The sequence below is a fragment of the Carassius auratus genome, chromosome 7, assembly GCF_003368295.1.
Source record: "Carassius auratus strain Wakin chromosome 7, ASM336829v1, whole genome shotgun sequence".
Classification (NCBI taxonomy): Eukaryota; Metazoa; Chordata; class Actinopteri; order Cypriniformes; family Cyprinidae; genus Carassius; species Carassius auratus.
Genome location: NC_039249.1, coordinates 33,486,414 through 33,508,754, shown reverse-complemented (window position 1 = coordinate 33,508,754; position 22,341 = coordinate 33,486,414). Strand labels below are relative to the sequence as shown.

Here is a 22,341-nt window from a genome sequence, read left to right as displayed (position 1 = left end):
GAAAGAGGTCACTGCAAGCTAATCCTTTTTGCCTCGCTTTAATTCGAATACATCCATGAACAGGCAGTTTTGAAAAGTGCTTTGAATATAGGGGAAATATGATCTAGCCTACAACACGAGGACTTATTGCCTTCTTATTAAAAAATCATAGGCCTAGGCTACTGAATTTCTTCAAATATATGTTCTGTTTAACTTAAATGCTATATTTGTTTTGCATTGTGATTTTATCTTCTGTTTTAGATGTTCTTACTCAGCAGATGGGGACAGCTACCATCACCCAATTTTCACCCAAAAGTGGCACCAGACCAGGCAGGAGGGACTGGACGACAACTTATGCGGGCATCAGATGACAATGAAGTGTAAATAAAGAGTAGAGAGGCTAATAAATGTGGTGTGTTCTGTGTTTTATACAAGATTTTAAATGTTCCATTAATTTTTAACATCCTGGCTGTAGATAAAGCAGGCTATTTAATTTATGGCATTACATTTAAAAAAAAACATTTAAAAACGATTGAAATTCCATTGAAATCACGTTGATCCTTGGTTCAGTTGAAATTTCAACATTGTTTCAATATTCCTGATAATTGAAATACCATTGAAATTCCGTTGATCTATGGACAAAATTTCAACATTGTTTCAATATTAAATCAGGGTGCAAAATGATGTTGAATCAACATCAGAGTTCGATGTTGATTCAATGACTTAATGTTGACAACGGGATGTTGATTCAGCATAGTTTCAATGACTGTTTGCTATCTGGGTAAAGTGAGTTGTAAGAAAGACCCCGGTCGGCATTTCAACCTTGAAACAACGTCAGATACCAGGGTTGATTCAACGTAGAATTACCTTTCGATTTAGCAAATTGGATCAACGGTGATATTGTGACGTTGTTTCACCGTTTTACCTTCATCACAGGTGAATTATGGCCGTTCTGGAGACCTTGGATTAACGTTGAATGATGAATGAGGATTCCTAGAGTCCAGTGTTAAAGGGGACACACTGAGGACATTTCTAACCCAGACTGTGTCTTTTTTCTTCAGTGTGGAAGGGAGAATGTGATTTCTACTGAAGGGGACTCTAAAATGTTGGAAGCAATAGCCTCGTGCACATAGTGTGGTTGTGCTTCGGTCGATCCTTGAAACAGTCCCAGCTCCAGGTCCTTTCAGACACTGTCCCTCCTCTCTCTCTCACTTGTGACCTTTCTGTACTGTCCTGCAGAAACAAAAACAACAAATATAAATCCTCATAAAATATCAAATTTGATATTGTGACATATTTAACTGAAAGCTGAATGCAAAACAAATCACAATATTTTCAGGTTGGAAACAAAGTGATCAACACTATTCATTAAACACTTAATGTATTCAGATGAAAGTTTACAATATTAAAATAGGATATATTTTTAGCAAAGCTTTCATATTAAGAACACAATTCAGTTCAAGTTGATATGCATCACACTTTTTACAATACAAATCATTGCAGAGTAACTTTACAGTAAATTAAGTTTCTATAATATTTATCTTATCAGTGGTGACTGTCAGTTTATGTGCATATGGCAGAAATGTACAGAAAAAATAGATTAAAGACATAATCAAACAGATGATGAACACTGTTAACAACAATCTGAACAAACAATTACATCTGCTTAATATCAATAAAAAAAGTGCTTACAGGATTCCTAAAGAAAACAAAACAATTGTAACCACTATCATCGTAGATATCTGCCAGAGAGTTTACTTTATTATGAGTCCATTGTGAACAATGAAGTGGAGTACTGCCTGAGAAAAGATTATTATTGTGGAAAACAGGAGAGTGCCATTTTGTAACCTGTGAACTTCTTTTAGCATCCCTCTATGTGGAGATAAGGTGGGTTACAATGGGACCAAACCAAGATTTACACTGTCCAAGCAGAGCCCAGAAAAAAACAAAAACAAAAAAACAACAACAACAAGACGCTTCAATTTATACGATAAACAATAGATTCCTCAATTGCTCTCCAAGACACAGAGGCATCAGGATCAAATAAAACTGATGAAGGGTGGAGGGAAAAGGCTTGAGCATACAGTCTAAAGTCGGGGAAAGAAAGACCTGTAATCTACTGTGGTGTAAAGTAGTCAGTTTAATACGAGGATGTTTCCCATAAACATATATTCCATGAAATACATGCATCAAGTTTGTTCCAGCTGCCAACCAGAGCGAGAGGAATCACTGAAGAAAAGAAACTAAAACACAGGAGAACATTCATTTTAAATCACAGATATATGAGCCTGAAGAGAAGTAGGAAGACAAGACCAATTTTCCAAATCAGAATCAGAATCAGAAAGATCTTTATTGCCAGTATGCTTGCGCATACAAGGAATTTGTTATAGCGACATAAGCTTCCAGTACACAGAGACAACAACACACAGACAAAAAAAAAAAAAAAGGAGAGGAGAATTACAAATTGGCAAATAAATAAGTGTATAAACAATTGTGCTTTAAATGGTAATGGAATAGGATTGAGATGCAGGAATGTTCTAGGATGGAGGCTTAACAAAAAAATATAAGGGTATTGCACGTTTATAAGCATAAGTAGGGAACATTTAACTGATCGAAGGAAGTGGCGAAGGAAGTACATCCTCTGCTGGGCCTTTTTCACAATGGAGTCAATGTGATTGTCCCACTTCAGGTCCTAAGAGATGGTGGTTCCCAGGAATCTGAATGACTCCACTGCAGTCACAGGGCTGTTCATGATGGTGAGTGGGGAAAGTGCAGGGGGGTTTCTCCTAAAGTCAACGCGATCATCTCCACTGTTTTGAGCGTGTTAAGCTCCAGGTTGTTAAGACCGCACCAGACAGCCAGCTACTCAACCTCTTGTCTGTAAGCAGACTCATCACTGACTGTAGTGTCATCTGCAAACTTCAGGAGCTTGACAGAGGGGTCTTTAGAGGTGCAGTCGTTGGTGTACAGGGAGAAGAGCAGAGGGGAGAGAACACATCCCTGAGGGGCACCAGTGTTGGTGGAGCAGCTGTTTGACATGAATTTCCCCAAGCTCACTAACTGTTGCCTATCTGTCAGAAAGCTGGTGATCCACTGACAGATAGAGCTAGGAACAGAGAGCTGGGTCAGTTTGGTCTGAAGGGCTGTTGGGGTGATGGTGTTGAAAGCCGAACTAACGTCCACAAATAGGATCCTCACATAAGTCCCTGTTTTGTCCAGATGTTGCAGGATAAAGTGCAATCCCATGTTGATTGCATCATCCACGGACCTGTTTGCTCGGTAAGCAAACTGCAGGGGGTCCAGTAAGCGTCCAGTGATGTCCTTCAGATAAGCCAGATCCAGTTTTTCAAACGACTTCATGACGACAGACATTAGAGCCACAGGCCTGTAGTCGTTAAGTTCTGCTATCTTGGGTTTCTTTGGGATGGGGATGATGGTGGAGCGTTTGAAGCAGGAAGGCACTTCACACAACTCCAGGGATCTGTTGAAGATCTGTGAAAAGATGGGGGCCAGCTGGTCAGCACAGATTTTCAGACAGGCTGGTGTAACGCCATCTGGGCCTGGTGCTTTTCTTCTTTTGTTCTTCTTGAAGACCTGGCGCACATCATCTTCACAGATTTGAAGAGCAGGAGGTGTGGAGAGTGGGATTGCAGGAGTGGTGTCTTGTAGTTTGTGATGGCTCTTAGACCTCTCCACACTGAAGTTGAGTCGTTGGAAGTAAACTGGTCTTCCAACTTTTTAGCGTAGGTCTTTTTAGCCGCTCTGATCTCTTTGTTCAGTGTGTTCCTGGCCTGATTGTACAATACCATGTCCCCATTTCTGTAGGCATCCTCTTTGGCCTGATGAAGATGTCTGAGTTTTACTGTAAACCATGGCTTTTGGATACTTTGGCTGTGGATACTTTGGCTAGAAAACTATTATAGGACAATTTCCTGCAGGGATGGAAAAATATCCATCCCCAGTACTTAAAGTTTTGGACCAATGTAACAGATACAGAAAGGGAAATGTGATCAAGGGGAAGTTGACATGACAATTAATTTTAAACCCAGAGAGGGATTCAAAATGGTCAAATAAATTCAACACATGAGGAACAGAATGTGAAGACAGGAGCCACATCGGTAACAATATTTTCAAAAATGGTGTTCCGAAACCTTCAGGCAATCCAACCAAACACAGATTGCTGCACCTGTTACGATCCTGTAAATCTAGGCTACTCACCTATCATGATCTGTAACAATTTTCTCTTGTTCTCTCATCTCCCCTGTAAGAAGATCAGTTTAGAACAACAACTGAGAAGTGAACTGTCACGTACGGGAACACAGGAGACGGAAACCCAAGGGCAGTGTGGTTTATTATGGGTAATCCAAATCAGAGTCAAAAACAAGCCGGGGTCGTAACCAACTTCAGTCCAAACAGAAACAAACAAACAAACAAACAGGAACAAGAACAGGAACTCAAGGACTAAGAAACGTGAGAAAACTAGGTGATGGAAAGTAAGGACTCAATGCAGACAAATGGAAACAGACCGGATTATATAGGCAGGGTAATGACTATCAAGTGAAGACACCTGAGTGCAATTAACAGGAGTTAAATTACTGTGATGAAGGGACAAGGCTTGTGGGAATAGTAGTGCAAGTGAACACAACATGCAGTTTTTAAATTAAGGTTTTTATTATTAAGGGAAAACTGAATCCAAAACTACATGGCCCTGTGTGAAAAAGTGTTTGACCCCTAAACCTGATAACTGTGGGCCATCCCAGCATCAACAACTGCAATCAAGTGTTTGCATTAACATGCAATGAGCCTGTCACAGCGCTGTGGAGGAATGTTGGTCCACTCATTTATGCAAAATTGTTGTAATTCAGCCACACTGGAGGGTTTTCGAACATTTTTAAGGTCATGCCACAGCATCTCAATAGGAGTCATGTGAGGACTTTGACTAGGCCACTCCAAAGTCTTCATTTTGTTTTTCTTCAGCCATACAGAGGTGGACTTGCTACCACCACCATATTTTACTGTTGGTATGATGTTATTTTTCTGCAGTATTCCTTTTACACCAGACGTAATAGGACACACACCTTCCAAAAAGTGAAACTTTGTCTCGTCAGTCCACAGAGTATTTTCCCAAAAGTCTTGGGGATCTTCAAGATGATTTCGGGCAAAACTAAGATGAGCCTTTATGTTCTTTTTGCTCAGCAGCAGTCTTTGTCTTGGAGCTCATGCAGACCATTATTGCCCGCTCTCATTCTTATCGTGGAGTCATGAACACTGACCTTAACGGAGGCAAGTGAGGCCTGCAGTTCTTTGGATGTTGTCTTTTGTGACCTCTTGGATGTGTGTGTGTGTGTGTGTGTGTGTGTGTTAAATGCAGAGCATGAATTCTGAGTATGGGTCACCATACGTGGCTGTATGTCATATCACTTCTTTGAATTGGAGCAGATCATCATGGGGAGTCGTGGCCTAGTGGTTAAAGAGGTTGACTCCTAACCCTAGGGCTGTATGTTCGAATCTTGGGCTGGCAAATACACAACTTAGGTACCCCTGAGCAAGGCATCGAACCCCCAACTGCTCCCTGGGCATAGATGGCTGCCCACTGGTGTGTGTGTGTGTGTGTGTGTGTTGAGAGAAATCAACACTACAGCACACACAAAGAAACAAACATACTGCGGTAGAAAAAAATATAAATATTCTGTATAATATGTGTATAATATGTGCAATATTACACAACCAGGTGTGATATCTTCCTGACTTTCAGCTCGATTGCAAATGTGATATTGATTTTTATACATCTTCAGTTAAATAAACAATTAATGTTAACTGACTTACATTTTAGTCACATTATGGTTGTTGCTCCATTTCGCTAACAAAAATAGTTCAAAGCCTCAGTCGCGCATCTCAGAGCAACACACAACAGTGTTTCGTTACTAAATGATTCATTTTTGAACGAGTCAATGATTCAGTGAGCCATTTATAAAAACAGTTACTTGCTTCATTTATTGAATTAATCAGCCGTTTGACCGATTCGGTTGAATCAATGATTCACTCATTAAGACAGTGACTTGTTCTTTGTGATATTTTAAAGAATCATTGTATTTATCCAACATTTCATATTTTGTATGTCAAAAAATTAAAACATTAATATAATAACATCATTTATGCATTTGGATAGATTGAGTTTGTTGATACTGATTTAATTTGAATAATAACAACCATAATGTCTTATTATTCTAATTTAATGTATTGATCAAATGTAAAAATTCAACGTAAATGTAGACATCTATATTTAATCAGTTTAGGAAAATATTTTCCTTTATAAAGTTAAAAAGTGTAACAGCAATCAATTTAACGCAAATATCAAAAGTATACAGATTAAAGTAATGCCTGATAGAGACTGATGAGACTGTTTCAAATTAAATTATATTTGTGCCAAAAAAGAAAAAAAAAAAAAAAGAAAAAAAAAAACCTTCCCCCGGACAAGTAACTTTTTTTTTAGGACAAGCTCATGTAAAAGCTTAATGTCCAGCCCTGACTTAGCAATGTTATTGTTGTTAGTTTCATCCTCTTTAATATACATTTTTGTAATGTTGTTAATGATTGTTCTTTAGTCCGGTGTCTATTTTACAAACAGATAACTGTCACACTTATCATTAGGATAATCCTTACGACTTACGACGTGGCTAAACCATCCCTTAATCACGTCACAGATCCATGCGCTATTTCTGACATTTCTGTCACTGTGTTACTGTTTCTTGAGGATCTGTGGTGTTATTATTTTATAAATAATTAAACCTTTTTATGAGTAAAATATTGATTAATTTGTCTTTTTGACTGTCTATCAGTAAATAAACACTAGGCTAAATAATAATATAATAATCCAAGTATTTATAGCCTAGTTAAATTTTTAATCCAATTTTGAGTTTGCTGGTATAATAATTGCTTTTCCTACGTAGACTTGACATATTGGTCTAATATAGTGTTGAGAGATTGAGAATAACAGACACACATAAGTGTTTCTTTTGAAGGCAGGGAAGAGAGCAGTGCCAACCCATGAAAATAAGTAAAGATATAGGGAGTTTCTTTAAAAAAAAAAAAAAAAAAAAAAAGATTTTTTCTCAAATTTAACTTAATGGATATATATACAGGGATGAAAAAAAATAATAATCAAAAATGTGCTTTTTAACTGCATTTGTTTACAAGTAACTTTATTCAAGTTAAAAAAATAATAATAAAATCAGTAGGGGGGTATCTGGAGCAGCCTCCGCCATTCTTTCAAATGGACTATCTGTCAAGAGACCCGCCCTCCTCTGACTCTGATTGGCTGTGAACCTGAAACAAACCAATCAATCCACCGATGGCAGCAAGTATTATCTGGACAAACCCTGTCCCTTAATAGCCGTGTTTCCACTATCGAGCTAAGACCGGGCGTGCTAGTGCGTGCCAGGGCCAGTCGCGTTTCCACTGTCACTTCCGGGGCTTGATCGTGCCTCGCCGGGGCTTCCTCGGGACCAACGGCCAGGCTTTTTTGGCCCGACGAAAACCTTGGGCCAAAGCGGGCCAGCTGGGGCTAGAGGAGGGGTTATGAACAAAGGCGGAGTTTCTCAGCGTCTGGAGAGCGTCAGCGCGGATCATTTCAAAAAGATAACAGCTTTAACACCAGCATTAAAGACGTTTTAAAATAAGTTGAGCTCAAAACTCACTCTTAGTTAGCAGCAAGTGTTTGAAATAACTTGATCCGATGTGGATTATAATCACTAAACAAGGCAGAAATATTTATAAGCGATGTAAAAGACTATGCACGCTAAACATTAACGTTACACAGTAAACATGTTAAATATGACCGCTTGGAGAAATCAGACGTCAGCTTCTTATTCTCTATCACAATTGTGTATTTATTAAGTAACATTTTATCTGTCGTCTCGTTTCAAGAGTTTAGCTCCACGTTGCATATCATCAAAATATAATAATGATTTTTGTTCGGGAGCTTTTATAAAAATAGCGAGTCTGCGCTGAGGATCATTTCATAAAGATAATAGCTTTAACACCAGCATTAAACACTTTTTTTGAATAAGTCGAGCTCAAAACTCTCTTTCAGTCAGCAGCGAGTGTTTGAAATAACTTGATCCAATGTGGATAATCACCATACAAGGCAGAAATATTTATAAGCGATGAAAAAGATATGCACGCTAAACATATTACCATAGTAAACATGGTAAAATATGACTGCTTGAAGAAATCAGACGTCAGCTTCTTATTCTCTGTCACAATCGTGTATTTATTACTTATATTATCTGTCACAAGCCTCGTCTCGAGAGTTTATCTCACGTTGCCTATCAAAAAAGAATATAGCCTAATAATGTTTTTTGTTCGGGAGCTTTTATAAAAATAGAGATATTATCATTCATTCTAAATGTGACGGCTATACTGTGGCTAATAAACAGAAACAGACTCGACTGAATAAGCAGGCTATTTTCATAAGCGTTAAAAATAAATAAATAAAATAGAAATAAGTGTATTTATGTGTGTATTTATGAATATATAACAAAGCATGCAAACAAACGGCCTCTTTTATCATGTTTGTTTTGTGATCGCACATGTTCCAGGGACTTATTTCTTAGTTTTGTGATAACTTCTCTTTGATGGTGAAATGATGAGGTTGCATGACGTTGTTCTGAGAGGCGTGTTTTAGTGACATGCAGCGGTGCTTCAAGCTCCACTGTGGAAACCCTGCGCTATTCTGGCCTTGGTGCTACTGGCCCGGGGCTATGAGCCCCGCCCGGCCCGCTTTAAGCCCTGGCTCGCACTGGGCCGACAGTGGAAATGCGGCTATTGATTCAAAACGGGAGGCGCTATTTTATTCTCAAATACGGGACGATTCTGTATTTTAAGGGACGTGTGGCAACCCTTCATGGCGGCCACCCCATTATTACGAGAGTTAGGTGCTTCTACACCGTTGTTAATCAGCTATCATTTCCCACTGGTTTTAGAAATAAATTATGGGTAAGTTTAGGTTAAGTCTATATTTCTGGACAGTAATGTTGATCCAGGAACATGTCTTATTTGGCTAAATCATTGTGACCTTACAGTTATATTAAGAGTCTTTGTAGCGTGCAAAGAGACAACGTTATGAGAAACCCAGACCAAGACTCTGCTGCTGTAGGATAATTTCAGAGCTGCGTTTCTCGATAACGTTGTCTCTTAGAGTCGCTACAAAGACTCCTAACGTATAACTTATCTAAAGGTAGACCATTTCTAGACGTGTTCCCCGAACCATACCTTAGGTCAAGGGTTGGCAAGTTTGGCCCTGGAGAGGCGCAGTCCTGCAGAGTTCAGCTCCAACCCTAAAAAAACCCTCACCTCCTTGTACCTTAATAATCCTGAAGACGTTGATGAGCTTGTTCAGGTGTGTTAGATTAGGGTTGAAGCTGAGTTCTGCAGGACTAGTGCTCTCTAGGACCCAACTTGCCTACCCCTGCCTTACCCTAACCCTAACCCTAACCCTAACCCTAATGAAGAGAAACAGATGTTGGCAGAAAGTCTGGTAACCGAGCGGCAACCTCCCGCTCTCTCTCGTGAGGCCAATAAGGAAGTGACTTAAAAAACCTACTGGTTCAAAAAATGATTTTGGTCTATATTGCTAATTTTGCCCTTCATGACAACTGTGAGGGGGGTGAATTTTTTTATAACTCATCCGTTTAAATTATATTAAGCCTTAAAGTTCTGCATAATTAAGGGCGTGGCCACTTGAGTGACAGGTGGATTGCCGCTGCTGATAATGCAGTCGCACTAGGTGGGCGTGGCTTCAGCAATCAGCTCCCGCCTTTTTGCCCATTTTCGATTATCCGGGAGAGTCACGCGGTTACGTGCTTCCAAGATGGCGACGGCCCACTCTGCACACTTTAGATTCAAACCCCATAGACAGTAAAAGAAATGGACACAGCGACCCCATTGGAACTCAACTGAGACAATTGAAGCCCATTTTTAGCGTTTTTTAGCACTTCCTTTCAGACACGCAGACTCAAACTAAGCTTGACGACGTCAGCAACCTGTCTGACAGATGTAAATCTTCTAGTAGCTGTGCGTGCAAACTGCCATCGTTAATCTTGCAGAGACGGCGAGCTTGAGCGGGGAGTTCTTTGTCGTGAATGAGCAGGAGTAAGTATTCTGATTAATTATTTTGTATAGTATTTTAAAATGTAACGCGAGTACGCCATATTAAGTTAATTACCTGCGAGCTTCTCCACCTGACTGTACGGTAATGCGACAGAGAGACGAGTGGTTATGACGCAATCGTTAGCCTATTTTTTACAAAAACTGTTTCTACGGGGCCATAATGTAACAGAGAAGGCAATGGAGCCCTTTATACATTGTCGTGTATCTTTAGAAATAAATAATGGACAAACGGAGTCTTTAAACGCCTCAGATGTAAAGTTATTTGCTGTCAAAGTGACGCCAAAATGGATGGGAGTCAATGGGAATGCTAACACAAGTGAAGTTCTGCTACAAGATGGTGGCACGCAGCCGACTTCAACTTCCAGTCGCCTTCCTTGCTGCCTGTCAAAACCGCTAATGAGGAGTCTATAGGTGACGTCACGGACACTACCTCCATATTTTTTTACAGTCTATGGTGGTAACACGGTTTCCTTCTCTGAAGATCAAGATGGGAGAAGAGAATGAAGGATTTGTAAGTTGCACTTAAAACACACAAAGCCCACTTTAAATAAATGCAAATTAGAATAGTAAGTGTGGTATGTTAATTCGTACAAATCAAATGGAAATGTAATGACTGTAGTTTTTTTTTTTTTTTTTTAAACCAATATTAAAATAACACCAAAAGTACATCCACTCGGCTGGTTTGCTCATCACACACCAAAAGTACATCCAAAAGTATCTTGTAAAAGATACAATTGTTATCCTCCGCTTTTCATCCAGGAACATTTCTATTACCCAGTCTCCCACAGTGGATTTATTGAGATTAGACTTCAAGATTTATGGAGGAAACTTCATGATGATCAGCGTCACTACCAGTGCAAACATAGTTGAATCAGTGACTCCTCTGGAGTGTCTATCCCTTTAGAAATAACTGTTGAAGGGAAGGAAAAAATTTCTCGGGACAACTGTGGTCAAAATTATTAAAAATAGATAAAAATCATCTAAATTTAAATAAATGTTACATGGTTTTAATCTTCTTCACATAATTTATGAATAAGTAAAACAACAAATAGCTCTTCGAGTGAGTGGATGGGTGGCTCTTAAAAGAGCCTTTGGGGTGTGTCTCGGGGTCGGACTGCTCTACTTGGAGCTGGTGTACTTGGTGACGGCCTTGGTGCCCTCGGACACGGCGTGTTTGGCCAGCTCCCCGGGCAGCAGCAGACGCACGGCGGTCTGGATCTCTCGGGAAGTGATGGTGGAGCGCTTGTTGTAGTGAGCGAGACGAGACGACTCACCGGCGATGCGCTCGAAGATGTCGTTGACGAAAGAGTTCATGATGCCCATCGCCTTCGAAGAGATCCCAGTGTCAGGATGAACCTGCTTCAGCACTTTGTACACGTAGATGGCGTAGCTCTCCTTCCTGGACTTTCTGCGCTTCTTTCCTCCTTTCGCGGCGGTCTTGGTGACGGCCTTCTTGGAGCCTTTCTTCGGCGCGGACTTCGCTGGTTCAGGCATGATGATGTTTCCGATTCAATCTCTCAGAAATCAGTAGCGGACTGAACTCATACAGGGCTATTTATTCACTCGTCTATGCTAATTCTGTGGGACCTCGTGAATCCGTATTATCATTGGTCAGACCCATAAACTTGTATTTAATTGGATCATTCAAGGCGTTACTGAACTGGAACCAGAGCCAATCACGGGACCTTAAATTATAGCTCCACCCACCACCCCATGTTTGAACGACACCCACCCGACTGGGTTTCCATTGTTTCATTTCCCGCTATTTTTATAGTAATATTTTGACAAAAAATGTTTCAGATAAATATCAAGCACACGTTTAATTTGAAATCATTATAAAATCATTAAGGGAATCAAAGAGAAAAAAATACCCATAAAGCATCGATCGTTTAACTTAACGTTGAGCGTTTACTATTGTTGTTTTGCATTATTGACTATATTCATATTTAGTACTGTAAAGATGAAATAGATATAAATAAAGGTGACATGACTTGATAACCTGGAGCCCTGTTATACAGTTTACAGAAATGCTTAGTAAAAAGTCCCTTCGAGACAGAAACATTCGTCTTTATCTTCTTCTCGGATTCTTCAACATCAATATAATTACATTGTTGAGCCTTAAATCAGATACAACTTTTAACTTAAACGGATTATAATAAGCATGCTATAAAATCAGCTTTTATTTTTTTGTTTCAATTAAAAGTACCCAATACACTGCTTTAAGACAAAGTTAAAATAATAACGGTGGAAAGTATCTGTAAATCATTATCTGTAAACACTAAATTTGTTGTTTGTAACGACCGTGTAAACGTAGTTCTCATGTAAAGCACACAACAGCACCATGAGCTCTTCATAATTTTATATTTAATGGATTTTTCTGGGCTAAGCCCCGGATCTCCACTCACCCTGAAAACCGGCCCTGGTCAATAGAATTACGTTTTGGAGTTTTAAATCAGATATTACCTTTTAACTTAGATTATAATAATCATGCCATTATATCGGCTTTTATTTTTAATGTTTCAATGAAAGTACCCAGTGCACTGCCTTGGGGCTTAGTTAAAATACAAATGGTGCAAAGTATGTCGACAACGTTATAATCAACACTAAACTTGATATCTGTAACGACTGTGTAAACGTAGTTCTCATGTAAAGCACACAACAGCACCATGAGCTCTTTAAGTGAGAGTGTGGGTGGCTCTTAAAAGAGCCGTTGGGTTTGTTCTCGGATCCGAAGCGGTTTATCCTCCGAAACCGTACAAGGTGCGTCCCTGTCGTTTGAGCGCGTACACAACGTCCATGGCGGTGACGGTCTTTCTCTTGGCGTGCTCGGTGTAGGTGACGGCGTCGCGGATCACGTTCTCCAGGAACACCTTCAGCACACCGCGGGTCTCCTCGTAGATCAGACCGGAGATGCGCTTGACTCCGCCGCGGCGAGCTAGACGACGAATGGCGGGTTTGGTGATTCCCTGGATGTTATCGCGCAGCACCTTACGATGACGCTTAGCGCCTCCTTTCCCGAGTCCTTTACCGCCTTTGCCTCTTCCAGACATGATGAGATGAGCTTTGTTTCTGTAAAACGACGAATAATACTATAGATTAACTGCTGCAGGGAGGAAGTTCACAGTTGCTTACAGGACCTAAGTGAAACCAGCTGAGCGTCACATGACTCACCCCTCCCCCTCTAGTTCGAGCAGGAAACGATGACTGTCCTTTGTTTCTTCTTCTGCTTTCTGTTTAATGGCCTTCCGCACATGGGTGATAAATAAGTATTGATATCACAAACAGAAAGGAAAAAAAATAAAAATAAAATGTGTACCCTGGAACAATAAAAAATAAATAAATAATAACAATAAATACATAAAAAATGAAATATTTATTATCCCCTTGTTCTCTTGGAAATTATTCTTATTTAAATACTCTGGCGTGTATTATATATCATTTTCACATACAAGTGAATATTAGTTAATATTTTTACCATCAAGGCAATAATGAAAAATTTCCAATCATCAGAAAATATCTGCCTGGAAGACGACTTGTGTCTTTTTGTCCTAAAGCAAGGAGAGACCAAAGAAAGTCTCACCAATGATCACATCTGAAAGAACTGGAGAAAACAGTTAAGTCTTGGGCTCAGAAAACACAGACATCATATAACTAGACATACTTGACTGTATATCACTTTCACTTCAGTACTGAGCTGCTCCCAATGCAATGAAATGTGTCTCTGTAAGACTATATTAACCTGCTCTCTCTTCCAAGATGCTAATTAGCCTTTTTCACACACAACCGGAAACTATGTCACGCAGAGAAAACTTATTTCCGCCACAGATAAACACTATGATGTTTCTATAGCTCTGTATCTTTCTTTTCTGCACTTGGTAAGAACAATATTAACTCAAAGAAAGTGTATTTAAACATTAAAACATCATAATAATAATGAACAAGAGTGCAGACTAAGTGTATATATATATATATATATATATGTAAATCTCAGTCAGATAAATCTCAAGTCTTTCCTGGCACACATTCTTGAGGAGTTGGTCCCCTCACAATTGGGTCCTGTACCTCGTGGCGGTCCACTCATACCACTGTCCCTCGATAGCTGCAGGTGTTCCTGATGATAATTAAACTTTTCTTGGTTTGGCTGTAAATTTAAATGTGTGCCCACACACCATCAAGCACTTCATCTGGAGTCTATAAAGCACTGGCGTAGCCTAAAAACACCTAAAAATAGATGCAGAATTATTTTTTTTTATAGTCTCAATAAAAAATCTTTACTAAACTTGGGCTATTGTTGTTTACTTAGAAAATATATATCTATATATTTCTTTTTTAAAATCAACCCTTTCACGCGTAAATTACAAATATTTTAATTGACTCCTTGTTTCCATGGCAACGCATCATGATTGTCACCGCATCCACTAACAGATGCATCGGTATTTGTTTTATTTAGTCTTTCTATATTTCTATATTTCTGATATTCAGATTCTTCGTTTGAAAACCTGTAGCACTTTATTTTACAGTCCTGTTCCTCATGTACATACCATGTACTTATTATAGTAATTACAATAACTATGTAATAACTAGGTACTAACCCTGAACCTACCCCTAAACCTAACCCTACCCCATGTAGTTACCTTGTGTTACCAGAACTTTCTTAGATAAATACACTATAAGTATACTATACGTACATGTTAGTACACATACTGTAAAATAATGTGCAACCTAAAAACCTTTATAAATGATCTTGATCTATAACGTCCTGTCAACCGGATTTAACGTACAGCACTTTAATTTAATTAAGTTCAGTTCAATTCAAGTTTATTTGTATAGCGCTTTTTACAATACGAATTGTTACAAAGCAAATTTACAGAAAATTATGTTTCTACAATATTTAGTAGTAGCTTATGGTGGTGACTGTCAGTTTGTGCACGTTTGACAGGATTCTTAGAAAAAAATAATACAAGACGTAGTCAGCCAGACGATAAACATTATTTACATTATTAATTAATAATTGTTATATGATGCAGTCACACTTGCAGTAATATTTGTTAGTTCTGTTTGTTGATTCAGGGTCAGCATCATCTGGGGTCCTCTGAGGGTCAGCATCATCTCTTCTAAGGTGTTCTGGATCCAGACTGGAGCTTGTGTAAATCCTAGTTACCAAGGGATGAAGATCCAGCAGAAACAGAGAAACACATAGAGACATCATTAACATAGCTGCTGATCCAATAAAGTAAAATTAGTTTAACTTAATTAGTTTATTTAATTATATACTACCTGTACATCAACTTTATCTTTCACAACTGACAAAATCTCTGCTTGTGTGCATGAAATAAAAGATTGGCTTCATTCAAATTTTCTAAAATTTAACATGGACAAAACTGAGATTATTTTCACTGGACCTTCATCACTCACTAATAAAATTCCTACTAACTTCACCTGTGAGATCGCCGGCTCTCTTATCAAACCATCTAGTACTGTTAAAAATCTTGGTGTTATTTTTGATTCCTCTCTATCTTTTCACTCTCACATTAATCCCATCACTAAATTGGCATTCTTTCATCTACGTCGTATCGCTCAGCTCTGTCCCTTTATCAGTATCTCAGATGCTGAAACTGTCATCCATGCATTTGTCGCCTCACGTCTTGATTACTGCAATGCACTTTTCATTGGCCTATCAGCTAGCTCCATTTCCAAATTACAATACATTCAAAACTCTGCTGCCAGACTACTCACCCACACCAAGCGTTCTGCACATATTTCCCCAATTCTGCATGATCTTCACTGGCTTCCTGTGGCTTACCGTATTAAATTCAAAATTCTCATTCTCACTTTTAAGTCTCTGCACGGTCTTGCTCCCCCTACCTCTGTAACCTGCTTCTCCCCTACACCCCTACTCGCTCTTTACGATCCGCCGGTTCCAGCCTCTTCATTGTCCCTCGGCATCGCCTTGCTTCTATGGGGGGCAGATCATTCAGTGTTTTTGGGCCCTAAATGTGGAACTCTCTCCAATTCCAATTCTCTCAACAATTGTTGTTCTGTCTGCTCTCTTTGTCAATTGTCTTTATTATTGTTTGTTTATTGTAAAGTGTACTTGAGCTCTGGAAAGGTGCTATATAAATAAAACTTATTATTATTATTATTATTATTATTATTATTATTATTATTATTATTATTATTATTATTATTATTATTATTAACCCATGCTAATGAATAAAAATGCACATTTGATCAGATGCAACTACACTCACAATTTAAGATACATTATTCGAATGCTTGGTGAAAGAGATGTGTCTTTAATCTAGATTTAAACAGAGAGAGTGTGTCTGAACCCCGAACATTATCAGGAAGGCTATTCCAGAGTTTGGGAGCCAAATGTGAGAAAGCTCTACCTCCTTTAGTGGACTTTGCTATCCTAGGAACGACCAAAAGTCCAGCGTTTTGTGACCTTAGGGTGCGTGATCCTTCATTCAGACACAGTGAAGATCTGATCAGAATCAGTGTAGAGGATCAAGTCTTGAAGAGTGTGATGCTCGAGAGAGTCCAGCTGCTTTAGACAAGGACAAAGATCAAGAAAAACTATTGGCAGTGAATTTTAGGTGCAATCCAAACTCCAAGGCTGATCATTACCTGCTGGATAAAATATAAAGTGCTTTTCAAACACTTAGTCCAGGTGCAGGGCATAAATCCTAAAGAATGAAGGATGAACTAAAATGTATAAGATTACAATAAAACCTAAATAATGAGATGCCAGCAAGACAACAGCCACCACGAGTAAGTTACTATTCTACATGTGTTTAAAGATATGTAGACACCTTTACTAATTATTATTATTTACTATTGTAATTATTTAACGGGATGTACGGAAGAACTTACTGACTTTGACATTTTCTTATATTTATGCATTTGGTTGTTATTACAAAGCAACTTTATTGCATGAGAAAGTAAAAATATCAAAAACAATTCAAGGTCTGTTTGATTAAATGCGCATATACATGGCAATTTCCATGCAGTAAGTTTATAATTTTAGAGAATGATAAGAGTAAAAATGTTTTTCTCTATTTTCAGGTATGCAACAGGTGAACACAAGTTGTCTTCAGCCCTTGTTACCAAAAACCAGTTCTTGAGAGAAAAGAATGACAAAGGATGAGCTTAAAAACATATTAAAAAATAAAAGTCATATTTGATTAATGCTGAAGAAAAAAATGACATTTGCTGCAGGTTCAGCAAAGAAACAGATAATTTTACCAGGAGTCCATCAAAAAAATGGCAACCATTGTAGAGGTAGGTTTGCTAAAAATAATGTGCAGTTTTCAGTAAAAGTCAGGGTATCATAATGCCAAAACCAATATGCCACCCACAATGGCTAATTATTGTAATTTGTTTTATTAAATTAATGTGTATGTATATAAATGCATGATATTTATTGTTGTTTATGTATGTGTTTGTTAGATTGTTTGTAATAAATATTTATGGATGATTGTTTATTTATTTGTTTGTTGGTTTGTTTATAGTGAAATGGGATTAGTAATGTATAATCATAATAATCATAATAATAATAATAATAATAACAACAATAATGTTATTGCTATCTAGAAAAAGGTTGATAAAGGAACTGATGAGGGTCATTAATGCACCTTTAAGTGAAGGTTCTAATTAGAACCTTTACAAAAAGGTTAAAAAATTACCTTTAAGGTTTCCCCACAGTTGCAATCTCCAGGAACCTCAAAAGGTTCATTTTTGAACCTTTTCTTCTAAGTGTGATGGTGTAATTTCACTTTTACACTAAAAGTGCGGAACAAAAAAAAAAAAAAAAACGCCGCCTCTCAGTAACGGCTGACTCGCGAGGCAATGACTTTCTTTCCTCGAGCGACCGAGACGGTAAGATGGATTGCTTTTCCCTTGATGAAAGTACACTGGAAAAACATTTTTGTTGATAATTTTACTCACAATATGATTGGTGGTGAACACATTTAGAAATTACTAACTGTGAGTGTTTTTGTCAGGTTTAATGATGATCGTGAGGTGCAGAGATGTAAGTTACAGAAGCGTTAAAGTTTCTCATCATTCGGTTTCCTCAAAAAAGTTGATTAACATTTCTCGTAAAATAACTTTTTAGAATGTGCTTACAATGTAAGTCATTTATGCTTTACGTTTCTTTCATTTTTGTTCGTTGACACGTCCTCTCTCTCGCCTCTGTTCCCGAATTCTCAACAATGTTGAAATTTATACATCTGTCTGAAGACTCTTGATTTTATGTCACAGTTAGACATTGTTGAAAATTAAATGTAAAATGTGAAAATGGAAAGGATTGAATTAATTTGGATTTTAATTCAGCGTGTGTGTGTTTAAATTATATATATATATGTATATATATATATATATATATATATATATATATATATATATATATATATATATATATATATATATATATATATATATATATGTGTGTGTGTGTGTGTGTGTGTGTGTGTGTGTGTGTGTGTGTGTGTGTGTGTGTGATAATATTAACTTCCTAATCATTGGGAAGAAGGAGGCGCACAATCAAAATGAAACTTTAATAATTCCAAATAAACACAAAACAGCGCACCAGCCCCTCACGGATGACTGGTGCGCTCAAATAAAAACCAAAACATAAAATAAGGCCCAGGCCTGGTCTTCTCTCGTCTTTCACTATCGTCGCTCCAGTTTTATATCCTTCCATCTCCTACGTGGGACTCGAGACCGGCGGTGGGGCGCAGGTATCGCCGATATATATATATATATATATATATATATATATATATATATATATATATATATATATATATATATATATATATATATGTCATATCAAGGATTGTACCCTGTCGAAGCCAATTTTGTACCCTTTTTGAAGGCTCCATTTTTTTTACCGTTAAATAAAGATACAAAATTGCCACCACAGGTACAAAACTGGTCTCTTAAGGTACAAATCACAAGGGTAGAAACCCTATGCCAAGGGGGTACAGCCCCAGTGACAAGCCATTGTACCTCTAAAAGTACAATTATGTACTTTCTGTTCTGAGAGTGTAGTAGTATTAGTCATAGAATATGTTTGTGGTCGTAATGATGACAGAAGTGCACACAAAGCTTCATCTGTTCAACCGAACTGTGCCGTGGCCACCTCTTCCAACCGGGCCAGAACTGGATAAACGAACGGCATACGAGCACGGCATGGAGCGCTCACTCTAGTCAAACGAACCGGACACTGAGGGTCAAACGAACCGGACACTGAGGGTCAAACGAACCGGGCTCTCAGGGTCAAACGAACCGGACTCTGAGGGTCAAACGAACCGGACACTGAGGGTCAAACGAACCGGACTCTGAGGGTCAAACGAACCTTACTCTGAGGGTCAAAAGAACCGGACTCTGAGGGTCAAAAGAACCGGACTCTGAGGGTCAAACGAACCGGACACTGAGGGTCAAACGAACCGGACTCTGAGGGTCAAACGAACCGGACTCTGAGGGTCAAACGAACCTTACTCTGAGGGTCAAAAGAACCGGACTCTGAGGGTCAAAAGAACCGGACTCTGAGGGTCAAACGAACCGGACACTGAGGGTCAAACGAACCGGACTCTGAGGGTCAAACGAACCGGACTCTGAGGGTCAAACGAACCGGACACTGAGGGTAAAATGAACCGGACACTGAGGGTCAAACGAACCGGACTCTGAGGGTCAAACGAACCGGACACTGAGGGTCAAACGAACCGGACTCTGAGGGTCAAACGAACCGGACTCTGAGGGTCAAACGAACCGGACACTGAGGGTAAAATGAACCGGACACTGAGGGTCAAACGAACCGGACTCTGAGGGTCAAACGAACCGGACACTGAGGGTCAAACGAACCGGACTCTGAGGGTCAAACGAAACCGGCTCTGAGGGTCAAATGAACCGCAGTCTGAGGGTCAAATGAACCGCAGTCTGAGGGTCAAATGAACCAGACTCTGAGGGTCAAACGAACCGGGCTCTGAGGGTCAAACGAACCGGACACTGAGGGTCAAACGAACCGCAGTCTGAGGGTCAAATGAACCGCAGTCTGAGGGTCAAATGAACCAGACTCTGAGGGTCAAACGAACCGGGCTCTGAGGGTCAAACGAACCGGACACTGAGGGTCAAACGAACCGGACTCTGAGGGTCAAACGAACCGGACACTGAGGGTCAAACGAACCGGACTCTGAGGGTCAAATGAACCGGACACTGAGGGTCAAACGAACCGGGCTCTGAGGGTCAAATGAACCGGACACTGAGGGTCAAACGAACTGGACTCTGAGGGTCAAACGAACCGGACTCTGAGGGTCAAACGAACCGGACACTGAGGGTCAAACGAACCGGACTCTGAGGGTCAAACGAACCGGACACTGAGGGTCAAACGAACCGGGCTCTGAGGGTCAAACGAACCAGACACTGAGGGTCAAACGAACCGGACACTGAGGGTCAAACGAACCGGACTCTGAGGGTCAAACGAACCGGGCTCTGAGGGTCAAATGAACCGTACACTGAGGGTCAAACGAACCAGACTCTGAGGGTCAAAAGAACCGGACACTGAGGGTCAAACGAACCGGACTCTGAGGGTCAAACGAACCGGACACTGAGGGTCAAACGAACCGGACTCTGAGGGTCAAACGAACCGGACACTGAGGGTCAAACGAACCGGGCTCTGAGGGTCAAATGAACCGGACACTGAGGGTCAAATGAACCGGACACTGAGGGTCAAACGAACCGGGCTCTGAGGGTCAAACGAACCGGACACTGAGGGTCAAACGAACCGGACTCTGAGGGTCAAATGAACCGGACACTGAGGGTCAAACGAACCGGGCTCTGAGGGTCAAACGACCCGGACACTGAGGGTCAAACGAACCGGACACTGAAACATTTTTCAATAGTAAAGTGGTGTAATTGCTGTTACACCTTTTTGGGACCAACTGGCTTATCACTTTTAGTGCTAAGTCTTTTGTTTTCTACTTAATAACTCTACAAGTATTAGGAAATCACTTGTGTCCTTTTGGCAGCAGAAAGAGCTTAGCAAAAGCTATATCTCCATTTCTCACAAAATGTCACATACAATCTTCTGGTTCTCAACCCTCGGTTTATTCTTGTGCAGCAATGATTATTATTATTATTATTATTATTATTATTATTATTATTATTGTTGTTGTTGATGTCGTTGCTGTTGTTGTTTGTGATTAAATAAATTATAACAACATTCATTGCATAATCTCATCCTTTAACAGTGCAGCTGTGTTGTACCCCTCATTTGGATGGGTTTCATATGCAGATGCATTCAGATCAGATGACATAAGTCCAATTTATCTTTAAATGTGGAGTGGCTCATTAGTAAACCTGTTAGACCTTTTTGAGGTGTGTAATTTGTTTCTGATGAAGTTTAGTCATGTCTATCCACTGTCAAACAGAATTTTTAATTTGATGTATGCACTTTTATGTTAGATTCCTAATGTTAAACAGAATTTTCTGCATTTTTTATAATTTCTGCATTGTGTTGATAAGGTGAGAATTTTTGTTTTGTTTTTGATTTTCTTTTTTTGCTAGTACCATGGCTCTCCTATAACAGATCTGAAGTCTGTGCCAGATGATTTGCAACGAAAGTGTTTCAAGCCCTGTATTTATTTTCTGAGCATCTCAGCATGTCAGATAAATTAAGTGAGGTGTTTTAAGATGAAGAGATTCAACATAACAAACTACATTTGCAGGAGTACTTTGGAACAATGATGACAGAAACTTGTGTATTTGTCTCACTGAAACTATATCACAGTGCTCTCACAAAAACACACTGTTATTTTTACCTCAGACCACCTGTCAGTTATTTAGTGGCCTTGAATGATAGGTTGCAGATGAATGCAGATGAAGTGGAGAGGAACATCATCGAGACACAACAGAATCTCAACAAGGTAAGAACAGAACAACTGCTTCCGTGTATTACAAATCAACGCCAGAGAGTGTATCACTCCTGCTCCCACCATAAAGCATCCTAAAGCCCCCTGAATTATACCAGTTACGGTACAACTGCAGAACATTTGTGCCAGTGTTATTTTAGTATTATTTACATACTATAGCATTTTGAGTTAGCCTTTATTTTTTACACTTTCAGTTTTCATTTCCATTTATAATTTTGTTATGTGCTTTTGCCATTTTGTCATATTTCAGTTTTAG

General features: G+C 39.2%; 2 protein-coding genes across 2 annotated transcripts; both read right to left on the bottom strand.

The window, feature by feature from the left end:
• Positions 1-11,268: 11,268 nt before the first annotated feature.
• LOC113106628 (histone H2B) lies at positions 11,269-11,643 on the bottom strand. Its single transcript, XM_026268728.1, has one exon. It carries the CDS (start codon positions 11,641-11,643, stop codon positions 11,269-11,271), a length of 375 nt encoding a protein of 124 aa, XP_026124513.1.
• A 1,133-nt stretch (positions 11,644-12,776) lies between these two features.
• LOC113106559 (histone H4) lies at positions 12,777-13,232 on the bottom strand. Its single transcript, XM_026268632.1, has one exon. The coding sequence runs from the start codon at positions 13,197-13,199 to the stop codon at positions 12,888-12,890; it is 312 nt and encodes a 103-aa protein (XP_026124417.1). The 5' UTR covers positions 13,200-13,232; the 3' UTR covers positions 12,777-12,887.
• Between the last annotated feature and the right edge of the window lie 9,109 nt (positions 13,233-22,341).